General features: G+C 36.8%; 1 protein-coding gene across 3 annotated transcripts in view; it reads right to left on the bottom strand.

The window, feature by feature from the left end:
• Nucleotides 1-16,048, bottom strand: part of ANKRD12 (ankyrin repeat domain 12) — a 130,561-nt gene that overhangs the window by 87,956 nt on the left and 26,557 nt on the right. For all 3 annotated transcript variants that reach the window (XM_081079025.1, XM_081079027.1, XM_081079026.1), the window contains exon 2: nucleotides 9,034-9,171. In XM_081079025.1, the coding sequence (XP_080935151.1) occupies nucleotides 9,034-9,120 (87 nt within the window). In that variant the 5' untranslated portion in view covers nucleotides 9,121-9,171. The remainder of the gene's footprint in view (nucleotides 1-9,033; nucleotides 9,172-16,048) is intronic.

Raw genomic sequence — 16,048 nt, 5'->3', positions numbered from 1 at the left:
AATATTAAAGAAAAACCATGATGACTTTAATCGGTGACAATATCATCTGAACAGGCTCTAGGTTCATTATTAAGAAATCTATTACATAATTAGGAAGAGAATGTGACTCCCCTATATTTTAACTGGTACAGATATTGAAGAATAAAAGCCTCGTGTTATTTATTTCCCAGTTATAAAGTAAAATTCTCTTAACCTTTTTTTTTTCCACTTCTGCCAATGAAATGGAGCTTCACAGGCATACATTTTGCTTATAAGGCTGCTTAAAAATGTAGGTTTTATTATTATTCAGGTATAATGAGGCCAACATATTAGAAGACCACTGCCACTGAAAGCCAGTTGGTAAGAAGAGGGGGCACACCATACCACACAGGGCGACATGGGGATGCACCAGGGTGGGTCAGGTGGCAAAGGGAGAGGAGGGAAATGAAGGCAAACGTTTTTACTGTGGTTTCAGCAGGCTTAGGAGGTATATGTGCTGTTTCTCTTACTATCTGGTTCCTGGCTCTGGGGTGATTATTAAGGCAGCTGAATAGTGGCCCTGAGTGCGAGCTGAATAAAGTTCGTGGTTAGGGATGGACTGACAAATAAAAAGGCATGATTAATACCAACAAAATTCTAGAGACTTGCCTTAGAAATATGAATGTTATTAATAAAAGAATCTAAAAAAAACATGAAGATGTCCCTTCTCTCTCTGTTGCACCTGTGTAAGTAAAGATGCTGTTCTGTGCCATAAAACAAATTAAAGGAAACCAATTTGATAACATGTTAAATGGAAAATGTTCACAAGAATACACTGATCATGCTTTCCTGTGTAATATGGTGATTAGTGTGAATATTTCTAACTACTACCAACCTGTTCTGTTCTCTGTAAAATAAAACTGTCTTTGAAAGTGTTATTTAAAGGGTTTTGTGAAATTCTTAATACTTTAAAAATTCTTTTTAGACCTAGAGAAAGTAACTTTCAAAAAATTAGTTACTTCTGATTGTCTTGAAATTGCTGTATTACCAAATGATATAAATACTCTGTCAATTCAGGAGAGAATCACTGGCACATTCTTCCGTATCCCTGGCATAAAAAAGGGTATGACTCTGTTAGGTTTATTATTTTAAAAATTTGAAGTCCTTTTTATTTAAACTAATGTTTTTCTTTCAGTAACCTACAATAGCATTCCTACCCAGTAATGAATGGCAAGACAAGAATGACCTTCTATCACTGCTGCTATTAAACAATGTACTCATAGTCTTTACCAACTCAGTTAGAAAACAGAAGAGGTAAAAATTTACCTAGGGGGGAAAAAATATACACACACACACAAACACACACACACACACACAAGTAAAAAGAAAACTCTTGAAGTGATATAAACCAAAATGTTAATGGCTATCTGTGGGTAATGGCATTTCAGGTATGTTGAGAGACAACTTTCTGTGGCTCTCTTGCATTTCTACACATCTTGCAAGCAGAGGGACTAACTCCCTTTGTTCTGGACTACCGTTTCAAGGATATCTGTATAGAGAATAGCCTTGGAAGACACAGCTTCTCCCTCTGGAGCAAAGGGCAGGTCTTTTTACTCTTTAGTATAATAAATAATTTCTCCCTTTGGGGCAAAGGTCAAGTAGACCTACTGCCCATTATTAAAGATGTATTATACAATTCCTCTCCTGTAACACAACCCACCATACGTGTAGTGTCACCTGGCCCTCCCTGCATCCCTTTGTGAGTAACAGAGCTCAGGGAACAGCCACAAATGCTGATATATGGCTACTGCTATTGCTATAAGAAATAGACTTTCCTTTATATCTGACCCAGGAGTCTCACATCTTCCGCCAGCATCCATGAAACTGATTAGCTTTCAAGTAGGGTAGAGTAAATCTCAGCTCTTGCAGTTTTTGACAAGGCAATTTTTATTTTCATTATTCTTATATGTACTTTCTAATTTTTCTACAGTGACCAAGCATTACAGTACTTGAATAAAAAATGTCTCAAGGGGTGGCCGGATGGCTCAGTTGGTTAGAGCACAAGCTCTGCACAACAGGGTTGCCGGTTTGATTCCCACATGGGCCAGTGAGCTGCGCCCTCCACAACTAGATTGAAGACAACGACTTGGAGCTGATGGGCCCTGGAGAAACATAGTGTTTCCCAATAAAAAATTAAAAAAAAAAAAGTATCAATTATCACTTGGATAGAAGATAATTGAAGGTCTGAACTATAATATATTGATAATGAAAAGGATAGGACAGAGCTGCTTATTAGACGGTTCAATGATTAACCTAAATTCTCTCACACTTTATGAATTACATTATCATAGGTTTTATGAAAGATTTTGTTTTGCAAGTTGTAAATACTAATTCATCACTAAAAACTGCAGTGAAAAATTTCTAAACCAAAACCAACAGGGAAAAATAATCCTACAGATTAACAGCGAAAGGATAAAATATTTGAAAAATTGTGAGTAGATATTTTTGGTGAACCCCTATTGAAATATTTAACGAGGTAATGAAAGCACTTTACAGAAAAAGTATATTGCTATAGAATGTATTATTTAAACTTGTGCTCTATTTAAATGCATTTAAGAAATTAAATTTTGGTTCAGATTTTATTAATTTAGGCTCATAACAGTAACAGCCCTAAAATTTTATTGGAAGAAAAAAACTCAGCAAAAGGTAGAGGCTAGCTTCAATGCCAATCACTCACTAAAAGATAATCATGAGAATATGCTTTGTAAATATATAGGTGAATAATATGGTCATGCCTTCATCTCTCCTACCCTCCCTTCATTTTGTTACAAGCCGCAGCAGTAACATGGTCTATAAGCAGGAAATTTGGTATGGAAATTATGGCCCTTCCTCTTTTAAGGTACAAGCAATCAAATATCTATTAAAAACTGAAGAAAATTATTTCTAACAACAGCTTTTGATATCAAGCTGCTTGAAAATCCCAAAACAGGACAGTAAGCACCATGTATATTGCCTAAGAAGAGCTTGTGACCCTTATCCAAACAAACATGTAATCCTGAAAAAATATTGAATGATTAAACAGACTGAATAGTCAAAGAAGTCCCTTTAGATAAGGCAAAAGTTAATAATAAATGAGGAATCTAGTAGTTTGTATATATCCTTCCTACTTACGTTATAAATCTAGTGATTAATAAGTATTCTTAATTTACCTACACCATGTTTTTTGCTTTACTTTTTTTATTTATTGGAGAATATTGGCAAACAGTGTGTTTTTCCAGGGCCCATCAGCTCCAAGTCGTTGTCCTTAATCTACTTGTGGAGAGCACAGCTCAGCTTCAAGCCCAGTTGCCGTTTTCAATCTTTAGTTGCAGGGGCCGTAGCCCACCATCCTATGCGGGAATTGAACCAGCAGCCATGTTGTTGAGAGCTCGCGCTCTAACCAACTGAGTCGTCTGGCCGCCCCTCCAGCAGCTCAGCGGCAGCTCAGTTGATTTCAATCTAGTTGTGGAGGGCGCAGCTCACTGGCCCATGTGAAAAATGAACCGGCAACCCTGTTGTTCAGAGCTCATGCTCTAACCAACTGAGCCATCCAGCCGTCCTAAACCATGTTTTTAATAGAAATATATTAGTGAAAAGTGTGTTGCTTTTTGCTCTTGTCACTACACTCTTAAGAAATCATACTTCTATGACGGCAATGCTCAGGCACTTCTGTATATTTAGTGGAGGCTTTCAAAAGATATGTACAAAGTATTTACATAGGAAGGTAAAAGCTTCAGCAAGTTTAGCTTTATACAGTCAAACTCCAAAAGTAACATCAAGCAGCCAGGTATAATTTCACAGATGTAACCTTTACTACATTTGAACATTTAGAAATACAAGTTCTAAATCTTTCCTCAAATCTAACACTGTATTTTGTCTGCACGCTACTAAAATTACTTTACCAAGGTCATTTTAAGTTGTCTCAACTGAAAACATGCAATGGCCTCATCTTTCCTATTAACCTGTGTCACTTGGCACACAGATTCCCTTGGCCACTCTTCTCTGTGTAATCTCTCCTGTTTCTCTCTGTCCTCTTCACTCCGTGTGTCTTGACTCCTCCTAAAATAGTTGAATTCCTCAGGGTACACTCTCATCCACTCTTGCCCCACTCTTGAGGTGGCATCTCCATTTCTATAGGTTACTCTTCCACAAATCCTCATATATTTACTTCAACCTAGCTGTTCTGAATGCTAGATTCATATCTAACTGCCTACTAACACTTCTACTTCGGTGTTCTGATGGCCAACTCAATTCAACAAGTACAAACCAAACATTCTTCTCAAAACAACTGGTTCCTTTCCCTGAATTCCCTCTCAGGAAACATCCAATCAACCTGAGTGGACCCAGACTACATATACAAATAAGTTTAATTCATTCAACATCTTTTACATCTGCCAACTTTTCTTCATCTCTGCAGCTACTGTCCAGACTGGCTTTTACTTGTATTTTTAAAAAACACTCTGACTGGTTTCTATGGCTCTTCCCTTCTGAATGGATGGCTACGAATAAATTCCAAGATCCTTAGCAAGGCACACAGGCCAAAATGAACTGGCCCCTGTTTAATGCTCATCGCCTACTTTACACCCTTCATAGGCTACATTCTATCTCATAGGCACTACTATTCATGTCTTTTTTACAGCATCTGCTTGGACAACCCTTTGTTCCTATTTTCCTATTGGTCATATACTTATTCATCGTGCAGAATCCAGATTAAGTATCTTTTCTATTGCAAGACCATCCACGAACCTTTTAAAATTGATTGCTTTTCTCCTTTTTCTCTTATTGTATACTCAATACTTTCATTAGTATGCATCTTACAATGGTATAGAAATTCTCAAAGTACAGTCCCTGAGACCATTTTGGGGGAAGTGCAGGCTCAGAAGAACACAACAGGAATCCCATGTAAGGTTTGTTGGATAAAGTGAATAAATTAATGATGTCACTCTCCTTAAGATTTGTCACATTTGGCACATTAGAATACATTTGGGGAAACTTTTATGGTGAATGGAGATACCGGCAACTTATCTTCCCAAGAAACAATGATAAATCTGGACAAAACAACCATTTCAAGGCTTTAGAAATTGAACAAAAGTAAACAACAAATTGAGAAGCATTTTCAAGAAAAACACTACAGATAAGAACAGTGAGTATCTTTGGCTTTGTTGCCTGGGGTTGCTCTTATTCCCTGGCCAATGTTTAGTTTACATAAAGTGCTACTACCAGGGTGGGGCTGGTGGTGAAAACCAGCATCTTTGCTGCTAGAGTGTCGACCTGAATTGGTGTCGGTGATGAGGGCTAAAAACCCACATCCAGCCACACTGTTGATAAAAATAGCAAACAAGGTAGGAAACAGAGGGGGGAAAAACAGTTCTATTACGCTAAGGATGTGGTCCTGCTGTTAGGAAGCAGCAGCTGATGGATAAGTCAGAAATTTAACAGGGAGACTGCAGAAATGAGAGAGACATACAGGGTGCTAGATAAGATTGCCACACATCCCCAGCTGAGCGGGAAGCAGCCAGGCATGTAAATATGCGGGGAAGAGCTGAGCAGGACTAAGCTCTTCACATATCCTTCACTGACTAGGAGACTGCATGTACATCCTGGGGAGATCTACACAGTCTTAGCTGACTAGGAGGCTGCATAAGGAAAATCTGGGTAAGCCCAGCAGAAAGTAAATGCCAGGGCAGATATGAAAAATACCTGAACACTGAATGCACCCCCCAACACACACAGAAATCTGTCAGCAAAAGGTGAACTGGATCATAATGTCTGAGTACAACATCTGACCAATCAATGGCTGCTGACTTTTCCATGTAGATAAAAGGGCAACCCCTAGGAAACAAGACTAAAAAAGAAAAAGAAAAAAACAGACACCAATGGTTGTGACAAATACTGCAGATAAACACCTGACATTTTACTAAAAACAAACAAACAAAACAGAAACCTAGCAAAAATCACAACTTTCAGGTGGGAAATAATGAGAACCCACAACTACTACAATATATGACCTAAATTGTCCAGTTTTCAATGAAAGTTAAGATATACAAAAAAGGAAAGAAAAAGTATTCAATAGAAACTTCTCTGAATGGGCCCAGATACTAGATTTGACAAAAAGTTGATAGAAATAAAGAAATTAAACAATGTTTAATGAATTAAAATATGACAATGACAGCATACAGAGAATATCAATAAAAAAATTACAAAATGGGAAAAATGGAAATACTGGATTTGAAAAGAGTAACTGAAAATGTACTAGATATGTTCAATAGCAGATATGAGATGCCCCCCCCCCCCAAAAAAAAAAACTGGTAAATCAAACATCCCAAATTTCATAAAACACCATTACTCTACAGATCCAGGAAGCTCAACAAACCTTACATAAGACAAACACAAAGTGATCCTAAACACATTACAGTCAAACTGTTTAAAGACAAAAGAGAACAGCAATAAAAAAAAATTTATAATCAGGACAAAGGTACAAAATTCTCATCAGAAACAATTAAAGCAAGAAAGTGGGATGACATATTCAATTTAATAAAAAAGTTAACTAAGAATTTTAGTATCCAACAAACTATCCTTTGAAAATAAAGGCAGCCATGAAAGACAAATCTATTACATAACTTCATTTATACGAAATATCAAGAATAAGCAAAATTACATAGACAGAAAGTAGACTGGTGGCTACCCAGGGCTGTGGAAATTGGGGACAGGATGGGGAGTGACTGCTAATGGGTACATAGGGTTTCTTTTATTGGGTGAAAATATGCTAAAATTGATAGTGATGATTGTACAACTCTGTAAATACACTAAAAACTACTGAATCATACACTTTGAAGGAGTAAATTGTATGGTATGTGAATTATATCTTAATAAAACTGTTTTTAAAAATGGCAAAGTCAAGTTATTCCTAGATCAATGAAGAGTGAGAGAAATCATGGATGAAGATCTGTCTTACAGTAAATACTAAGGAAAATTCTTGTAGACTGTAAGAAAATGACACCAAACAATAACTTGAGTCCATAGGAAAAAATTTAAATTGCCCAAATTGGTAAATTTGTAGGTAAAAATAAGAAACTGTATAAATATAGTTTCTCTTTTCTTCTCTTATTTAAGAGGTAAAATTGTATAAACAATAATTATAACATTCTGTGGTTGGGTTAATAACAAATATACACATAAACTATATTACATAGATAACACAAAGAAAGGGGAGAAAATGGAGCTATATTGGAATTAAATCAACATTAACCTGTAGTAATTAAGAGTGTATGTTATAATCCCTAGATCAACATTTTAAGATAATTCAAGGAACATACTTTGAAGAAAACCACAAAAATTTAAATTTACACTGAAAAATATTTTTTAAAATGGTATCATAGATGGGGCAGAAACAAAAAGATATGAAATAAAAGAACAAAGAGCAAAATAACAGATATAAATCAATAATTACATTAAATGTGAGCAGATTAAACACTAACAAAAAGGCAGAGATTACCAGTACAATGAGCAAGAAATAAAAGTATCCATATTGGGAAAGAAGTAAAATTATCTTTAGATGCAGATGACATCATCCCACATGGAAAAAATCCTAAGGAATCCATAATTTTAGAATCAATAAATGAATTTAGTAAGGTCATAGGATACAAGATCAGATAAAAATCAATCGTATATCTATATACTAGCCATGAAAAATCCAAAATGTAATTACCTACTATAGTGTCCAAAAGAATAAAATATGAGCAATTTAACAAGTGAAACGCCAGATTTGTACACTGAAAACTACAATGCATTACTCAGAGAAACTGAGTATCTAAATTAATGGAGAGAGATTCTGTGGGGATGGATTGGAAGACATATTGTTAAGACGGCAATACTATTCAAAGTGACCTATAGATTCAAGGTACTGATTCAATACAAGCCCAGCACGCATTTTTTTTGCACAAACTGACAAGCTAATCCTAAAACTCATATGGAAGTGTAAAGGATCCTGAATAGCCAAAATAACTTTTGAAAACAAAGTTGAAAACTTACACTTCCTGATTTTGAAAGCAGATTTAGGATTGTCTGAGGCTTGGCATGGGAACAGAATGACTATAAATGGACAGGAGAATCTTTTAGCAAGGATGGAAATGTTCTAAACTGGATTGTGATGACTGCACAAATCTGTTAAGTTTACTAAAAATCACTGAATTATACGGTAAATGGGTGAATTTTATGGTATATAAATTACACCTCAATAAAACTGTTAAAAAAAAGATTTGTATACACATGTTCACAGCAGCTTTACTCATGTTAGCCAAACACTGGAAGAATTTCAGACGTCTTTTAACAAGAAAATGGCTTAGGGGGAAAAAAGACTTAAAAAAAAAAAATCAAAGATAATGTGTAAGACTAACTAGATAATGGAGAGACTAGAGATAGTGAAACCAGTTAGGAGACATTTGCAGAGTACACAAGGTTTTGAGACTCGGAATCAAATGGGAGTGAAGAATAGATATAAAAAGAATCACAGGTCTTGCAACTAACAAAAACTGTTAACATTAACTGAGCACTGTGTACCAAGCATTGTATTAAGCACAATACTTATATCATTTGACTGTCACAACAATTCTATAAAGCATTACTGTCCTCTATTACAGGGCTAGACAGAGAAAGAGAGACACTAAGGTTGGAAAAGTTACGTAAATTTACCCAAAGTTACAGACATGGAAAATGGAATTGCTACTGTGTATGTGTATTTTGCTCCTAGGGGTCAGCGGGTGGAGAAATGCCAAATGACTGTGAGGTCTTGTATTTCCTCCTATTTCAATGATTATCTCTTAAGTAATCGTGTGATCTTAGTAATTGTGTTATCTTAGGGAATGAAAAATAATCTTCATCCACTGGAATCCAATTTATTTCTAAAAGACTTAGATAAATGGTTTGGATTTATCTGGCATTCACACTGCTTATTTTATGAGTAATTACTAAAAATACTAAATTGGGAACTTTACCAAGTTCCAAAAGGGTCAACAAATCTTGAGTATAATCATATACCTTTCTTCCATATGGTTTTTCTACCATATTGCTGTCACTGTCAGAATTTTCACTCTGAACTGGTTTTGTGAACCCAGATTTGGGCATCTTATAGCTCTTCAGCTAGCTTCTTCTTTTATCAGTCTTCTCATCGTGGATCTGTAAAGAATAAATATATAAAGATTATTTGTATACACACACAATAAAACCTGTTTATGCAATTTGCAATAGTGCAGTTTGGTTTTCTCTGTCTCCATAATTTATTTTCTCAGAGAGGCTATTATAACCTATATAAGTTTTCACTGAACAATATGAGCTTCTAATTCAAGTTCTCTTGTTCAAGTCCACTCAGGTTGTCACTGAACAGGAAAAAAGAGAACTACTTTTATATTTCTTCCCACCTTCTTTAGACTAACATTCAAACTCCAGTTTTTTGGGTAACCAGAAAGAGCCAAAGTGGAAGCAGTGGCAAAGGGTTTGTCATTCCAGCCTGGCTCTAGAGGTAGAAACTCCTAATAGATTCTCTGGTAATTCGGCATTGGTCTGCCAGTTATTTGTAAACATCCAACCAAGAACCTGATAGGTCTGATTGGTAATTTTACATTTAATTCTATTTTTAATTAATTTAAATTAATTAAACCCTTTCTACTTAAAATCTCTGGAGTGGTTTATTATCCTTCACTGAACTCCCAAACATCCCCTGGCATTTAGTGATTCTATCAACCTACTCATTGATTTAATCCTTATCATGTTGTACTATAATTATTACTTCATGTATCATTTTCTTTACAATTTGTTCAGCCTTCTGTTGCCTGCTCTGCAAGCTGACTTAATAGGGCAAGAACCCTCTTAGAAGCTTATGCTTAGGTATAAGCTTTTACACCAGTGTTGTATGGCAACCTATAAACTACATGTGGTTGTTCAAAGTTAAAGTAATTAAATTAAGTAGCTACCACACTATACAGTGTAGATATACAATGTTTCTATTATCACAGAAAGCTCAACTGCACACTACTGGGCCAGACTGAGGCCAACCAACAGGAGCAGGACTTGGACCATAACAACAAGCAGAACGAAAGCCTAATTTTAACTATTTCATTCTATAAATTTCCTATAAATAGATTCATAGGTCCAAGAAAGCTACATTCTAGTACCTATGTGAACTAATACTCAGATACTTTGAACAGAGAATTAGTAAAATTTTGTATGTTCTTCAAATTGTTCTACTGGTGCTTTAAAACTTGTTTGGTTTTGACAGATAACCAAATATCCCTTAAATGAATTAAGTTAAACTGTAAATTATTAAAACTAGATTAATATGGATATAGCCAAATTAGAATATAATTCAACAAAAACAATGCCAGAGTTCAAATAGTTCAAACCTTTCATTTTTATAGAGGAAACCAACTAGAAGAAATAAAACTTTCTGACTCTACACACAAAAGGCAGAATTTACCTTGGGGTCATTTATTTAACTGTTTCATCTATTACCATATAAACAGAATCACTTAAACACAGCACTCTGTCTAAAGCATAAAAGAGTAAGAGTTGAGTCATATATAACAGAAAACTTCTCACTCAAAGCAAAATTGAGCTGTATAATGTCAACAAGCAGTAGCCTAGGCAACACTATGACGATAAGGCAGTATGTCCTTTGCACATCAAAGTTATTGGTGAACAAAGGAGTGTTATGAGTATTTTTTGGAAAAAACTGTACATGACAATAATATTATATTAATAGAATGTATGTTTAAAAAAGCTTGTATTATTTTTCAATAACTTTACTTAGAAAATTTCAACATTAAGAATAAAAATCACAATTGGACTCCAAAAATATTACTTCGATCAACAAATATTAAGCATGTAATACATAGTTAGGTTCTGGACCCACAACATATTCTGTAATCACTAGAACAACCACTACACAAAATACACAAAGAGATAATAAAAATGGCATTAAATAAAACGGAATTTTTATTTAGTTAGTTTTTATTAAATTTATGGAGGTGACATTGGTTTAAAATGGAATTTTTTGTAGGAAAGCAAAAGTGATTTACTGAAAAAGAAAGTTCACACTTGAGAGGAAAGTGTGGGCCAACTCAGACAATTAGTCACGTAAATGGAATATTTTAAGATGCAGAAATAATCCAATACAAGGCAGGAAATGAAAAATTGAAGATTGAAAAACAGATGGAACAAAGAAAACAATAACAGGCCTGACAATAATCCAAGACAGCGGAGTAGGTAAATGCTGGCTTGCCTCCTCTTGTGACGTTAAAATTCAACTAAATCTAGAGAACCATTTGAAAACTAACTCAACAGAAGTCCTATAACTCGGTATATAAAGAAGCCACATCGAGACAGGTAGGAGTGGCAGAAACATGAAACAGGCCTGCCCCACACACGTGTGGTTGTTGAGAATCGGGAGGGATATCTTGGCTATGGAGGTCACCCCTCCATGAAGAGTGCAGAGACCCCAGCCCCACACTGAGTACCCAGAGTATCGGTGCAAGAAGAGGAACCCACACGATACCTGGCTGTGAAAAACAATGGGGATTTCGAACATCCATGAGAAATGTAAGGCTGCCATAAACACAGACATTTTTTTAAAGGACTCACACAAATTCACTCGTTTGCAGGCCCTTATCCTGGGCTCCGGTGAAGGTATGGCGACTCAGGAAGAATCAGAGAAATATGGGAAGAGACTAAGTTGTGCGGCTTAAGGGGGAGAATGGGAAAAATAGTTGTCATTTTCCCAGTGTAGAATCTTCCTCCTGTACAACTAGCAGGAGGGCAGGCAGGAGCCATCTTTCCTGTGTTGAGCCCTCCCATATGTAGCCACATCTGACTCTACACTGGCCTGGTGAACTCCACCCACTCCACCGTGGGACCAACCATATCCAAATTGTACACGCAGGACGACCCTATCCCCCAATAGCCAGCCTTGCCCACACTGCACTGTTTCTTGGATAACTCTAGAGGGTTCGTGGGCTCCAGATGGGCAGTGACTGGCCTCAGTGTGCTCTGAGACTTTTGCTAAGTAGCTCCATACTCAGCACTGGGACCAAACCAGAATTTATGTTACCTTGGTGAACACCTCCTGTTTCACCTGGTGACTCCCTCAAGACCCCACATCACCAAACTCATGCACTGCCCGAGGCTCTTTCAGCAGCTGAGCCTTATGGGAGCTGGAAGGCAGCAGCAGACCTCAGAATGTCCTGGGCTTTTTGCAGGAACAACCCTAGGCCCAATATGGGTGGGAGCTGTCCTGCATTCACAGCCTGGTCTATCCCATGTGCTTCCAGGTCCAGCACACGGAATGACCAACTGCAGATTGCCGTGTAGCTCCTACCTGACAGTCCTCGGCCAGTCACAGGCAGTGGCTGACCAGGGCCTGCAGCGGAGCCACTCCTAAGAAGCACAGGAACCAACGCACCTAGAGGTCAGCTATGGACCACAGCAGAGCACCACCCAATTAGCCCCACAAGCAGTTCAACAAAAGAGCAGTCTCAGCAGGCACCAGAGCCCACGAAGGCAAGTCCTGCTCTGTGGGGTAAGCTCCTTGCACAACAACCCTGTAAGCTGTTAATGTGCACAAACCCTATGGTCAGTCAGCATGAGGGTCAATCCCACCCACTAATGTGCCAATAACAATCAAGGCTCAACTACAACAGGAGCGCACACACAACCCACACAAGGGGCACACCTGGAGCGTCCAGCTCAGGTGACCATGGAGACTGAGCGACTGGGCCCCACAGGGCACTGACTACATGAGGGCATCTACTACATGAGGCCACCCGGCAAGACTGGGAGATGTAGCAGATCTATCTAATACACAGCAACAAACACAGAGAGGCAGCCAAAGTGAGGAAACAAAGAAGTATGCCCTAAATGAAAAACCAGGAGAGAAGTCTAGAAAAAGAATTAAATGAAATGGAGGTGGGGTGGCTGGATGGCTCATTTGGTTAGTGCGCGGAGCTCTGAACGACAGGGTTGCTGGTTCATTTCCCACATGGGCCAGTGAGCTGCGCCCTCCACAACTAGATTGAAGACAACTAGCTGCCGCTGAGCTTCCGGAGGGACGGCCAGACGGCTCAGTTGGTTAGAGCACAAGCTCTCAACAAGGTTGCTGGTTCAATTCCCACATGGGATGGTGGGCTGTGCCCCTGCAACTAAAGATTGAAAACGGCGACTGGACTTGGAGCTGAGCTGTGCCCTCCACAGCTAGATTGAAGGACAACGACTTGACTTGGAGCTGATGGGCCCTGGAAAAACACACAGTTCCCCAACATTCCACAATAAAAAAATTTTAAAAAGAAAGAGAAGCCTTTATCCTTTAAAAATAAATAAATAAATAAATAAATAAATAAATAAATAAATAAATAAATAGAGGCAAGCATCCTACCAGATACAAAGTTCAGAACAATGGTTAGTTATAAGGATGCTCAATGAAGTTAGGGGCAGAATGAACAAACTCAGTGAGAACTTCAACATAGATATATAAGCATAAAAAAAGGCACTTAGAAACCATAAAAAAGAACGAGTCAAAAACAAAGAATACACCAGAAGGAATCACCAGCAGACTAAATGAAGCAGAGGATAAAATCAGTGATTTGGAAGAGAAGGTAGCAGAAAACACCAAATCAGAACAGCACAAAACAAATAAATAAAAATCCAAATAATGAGGAGAGCTTAAAGGGCCCCTAGGACATCAAGTGTAACAACATTTACATCACAGGAGTACCAGAAAGAGAAGAGAACGTACTTGAAGAAATAACAACTGAAAACTTTCCTAACCTGGTAAAAACAATAGAAACACAAGTCCAGAAAATGCAGAGATTCCCAAAAAAGATTAACCCAAACAGGGCCACACCAATTAAAATGGCAAAGGCTAAAGACAATGAGAATACTAAAAGCAGCAAGAGAAAGGCAACTAGTAATTTATAAGGGAGCTCCCTAAATTTGTCAGCTGTTTTCTCAACAGAAACTTTGAAGGCCAGAAGTGACTGGCACTAAATATTCAACCTAATGAAAAGCAGCACCTACAACCAATAATACCTATGAAGGCTATCATTTTAAATTGAAGGAGAGATAAAAAGCTTCCCAGACAAGAAAAAGCTAAAGGAGTTCATCACCACCAAACCAGTATTACAAGAAATGTTAAAAGGATTTCAGTAAGAAGTGTGTGTGTGTGTGCATGTGTGCGTGTGGTGTGTCGGACATAAAGATGAAAAAAAATCAGTAACTATGTACCTATCAATAATCACTTTAAATGTAAGTGGGTTTAATATTCCAATCAAAAGACATAGGTTAGCTGAATAAATAAGAAAACAAGACTCATACTGTCTACAAGAGACCCATTTCAGATCAAAAGACACATACAGACTGAAAGTAAAGGGATGGATAAAGATATATGTGAATGGAAATGAAAAATAAAAAAGCTGGGTAGCAATACTTCCATCAGACAAAATGGACTTTAAAACAAAAAGACTATAATAAGAGACAAAGAGGGATATTACATAATGATAAAGGGATCAAACAAGAGGCTATAGCCCTTGTAAATATTTGTGCAGCCAACATAGGAGCACAAACACTAACCAACATAAAGGGAGAGATCAACAGTAATACAATCATAGTACAAAATTTTAACATCCTATTGACACCAATGGACAGATCTTTCGGACAGAAAATCAACGAAACAGTGGCCTTAAATGACACACTAGACCAGATAAATTTAAATTTTTAGAGCATTTCACCCCAAAGCAGCAGAATATATATTCTGCTCAAGTACACATGGAACATTTTCTAAGACAGACCAAATGTTAGGCCCAAAACAAGTCTCAATAAACTTAAGAATACTGAAATCATAATCAGTGTCTTCTCTGACTACAATGGTATGAAACTGAAAATAAATTACAAGAAGTAAAACTAAAAAACACACAAACACATGGAGGCTAAATAACATGCTACTAAATATTGAAGGGATCAATGACAACATGTAGAAAGAAATCAAATATACTTTGAGACAAATGAAAACACAATGACACAAAATCTGTGGGACACAACGAAAGCAGTCCTAAGAGAGAAATTCATAGCAATACTGGCCTACCTCAAGGAACAATAAAAAGCTTAAATAAACGATCTAACCTTACACTTAAAGGAACTAGAAAAAGAACAGCAAAGAAAGCCCAAAGTGAGTAAAAGGGGGAAAAAAATGAAGATTAGAGTGGAAATAAAATAGAATCTTAAAAAAATAAAATAAATTAAAATAAATCAATAAAACCAAGAGCTGATTCTTTGAAAAGATAAATAAAATTGACAAACCTTTAACCAGACTCACCAAGGAAAAAAAGAGAGCACCCAAACAAAATCAGAAATGAAAGAGACCACAGGAATACAAAAAAATTTTAAGAAAATACTATGAGCAATTATATGCAACAAATTGGACAATCTAGAAGAAATAGATAAAATCCTAGAAACATACAATCTTCCAAGACCAAATCAAGAAGAAACAGAAAATCTGAACCAACTGATTACTACTGATGAAATCCAATCAGTAATCAAAAAACTCCCAACATTCAAAATCCTAGAACAGATGGCTATAGGTGAATTTTACCAAACATACAAAGAAGAATTAACACCTCTCAAACTACTCCAAAAAATTCAAAAGATGGAAAGCTCTCAAGCTCATTTAACGAGGCCACCATTACCGTGATTCCAAAACCAAAGACATTACAAAGAAAGAAAATTATAGGTCAATGTTCCTTATAAACATGGATGCAAAAATCCTCAACAAAATAATTAGCAAACCAAATTCAGCAATACATTTAAAAGATCATACACCATGATCAAGTAGGATTTATTCCTGGGATGTAAGGTTGGTTTAATATCAAGTCAATTAATGTGATACACCACATAAATAAAATGAAAGATAAATATCGTGTCATCATATCAATACATGCAGAAGAAGCATCTGACAAACTCCAGCATCCATTTATAATACTCTTAGCAAACTGGGGATATGGGAAACATATCT

Source organism: Rhinolophus hipposideros (assembly GCF_964194185.1).
Source record: "Rhinolophus hipposideros genome assembly, chromosome: 17".
NCBI lineage: Eukaryota > Metazoa > Chordata > Mammalia > Chiroptera > Rhinolophidae > Rhinolophus > Rhinolophus hipposideros.
Note: the sequence above shows the minus strand (reverse complement) of the source record. Positions and strands in the feature narration are given on the sequence as shown.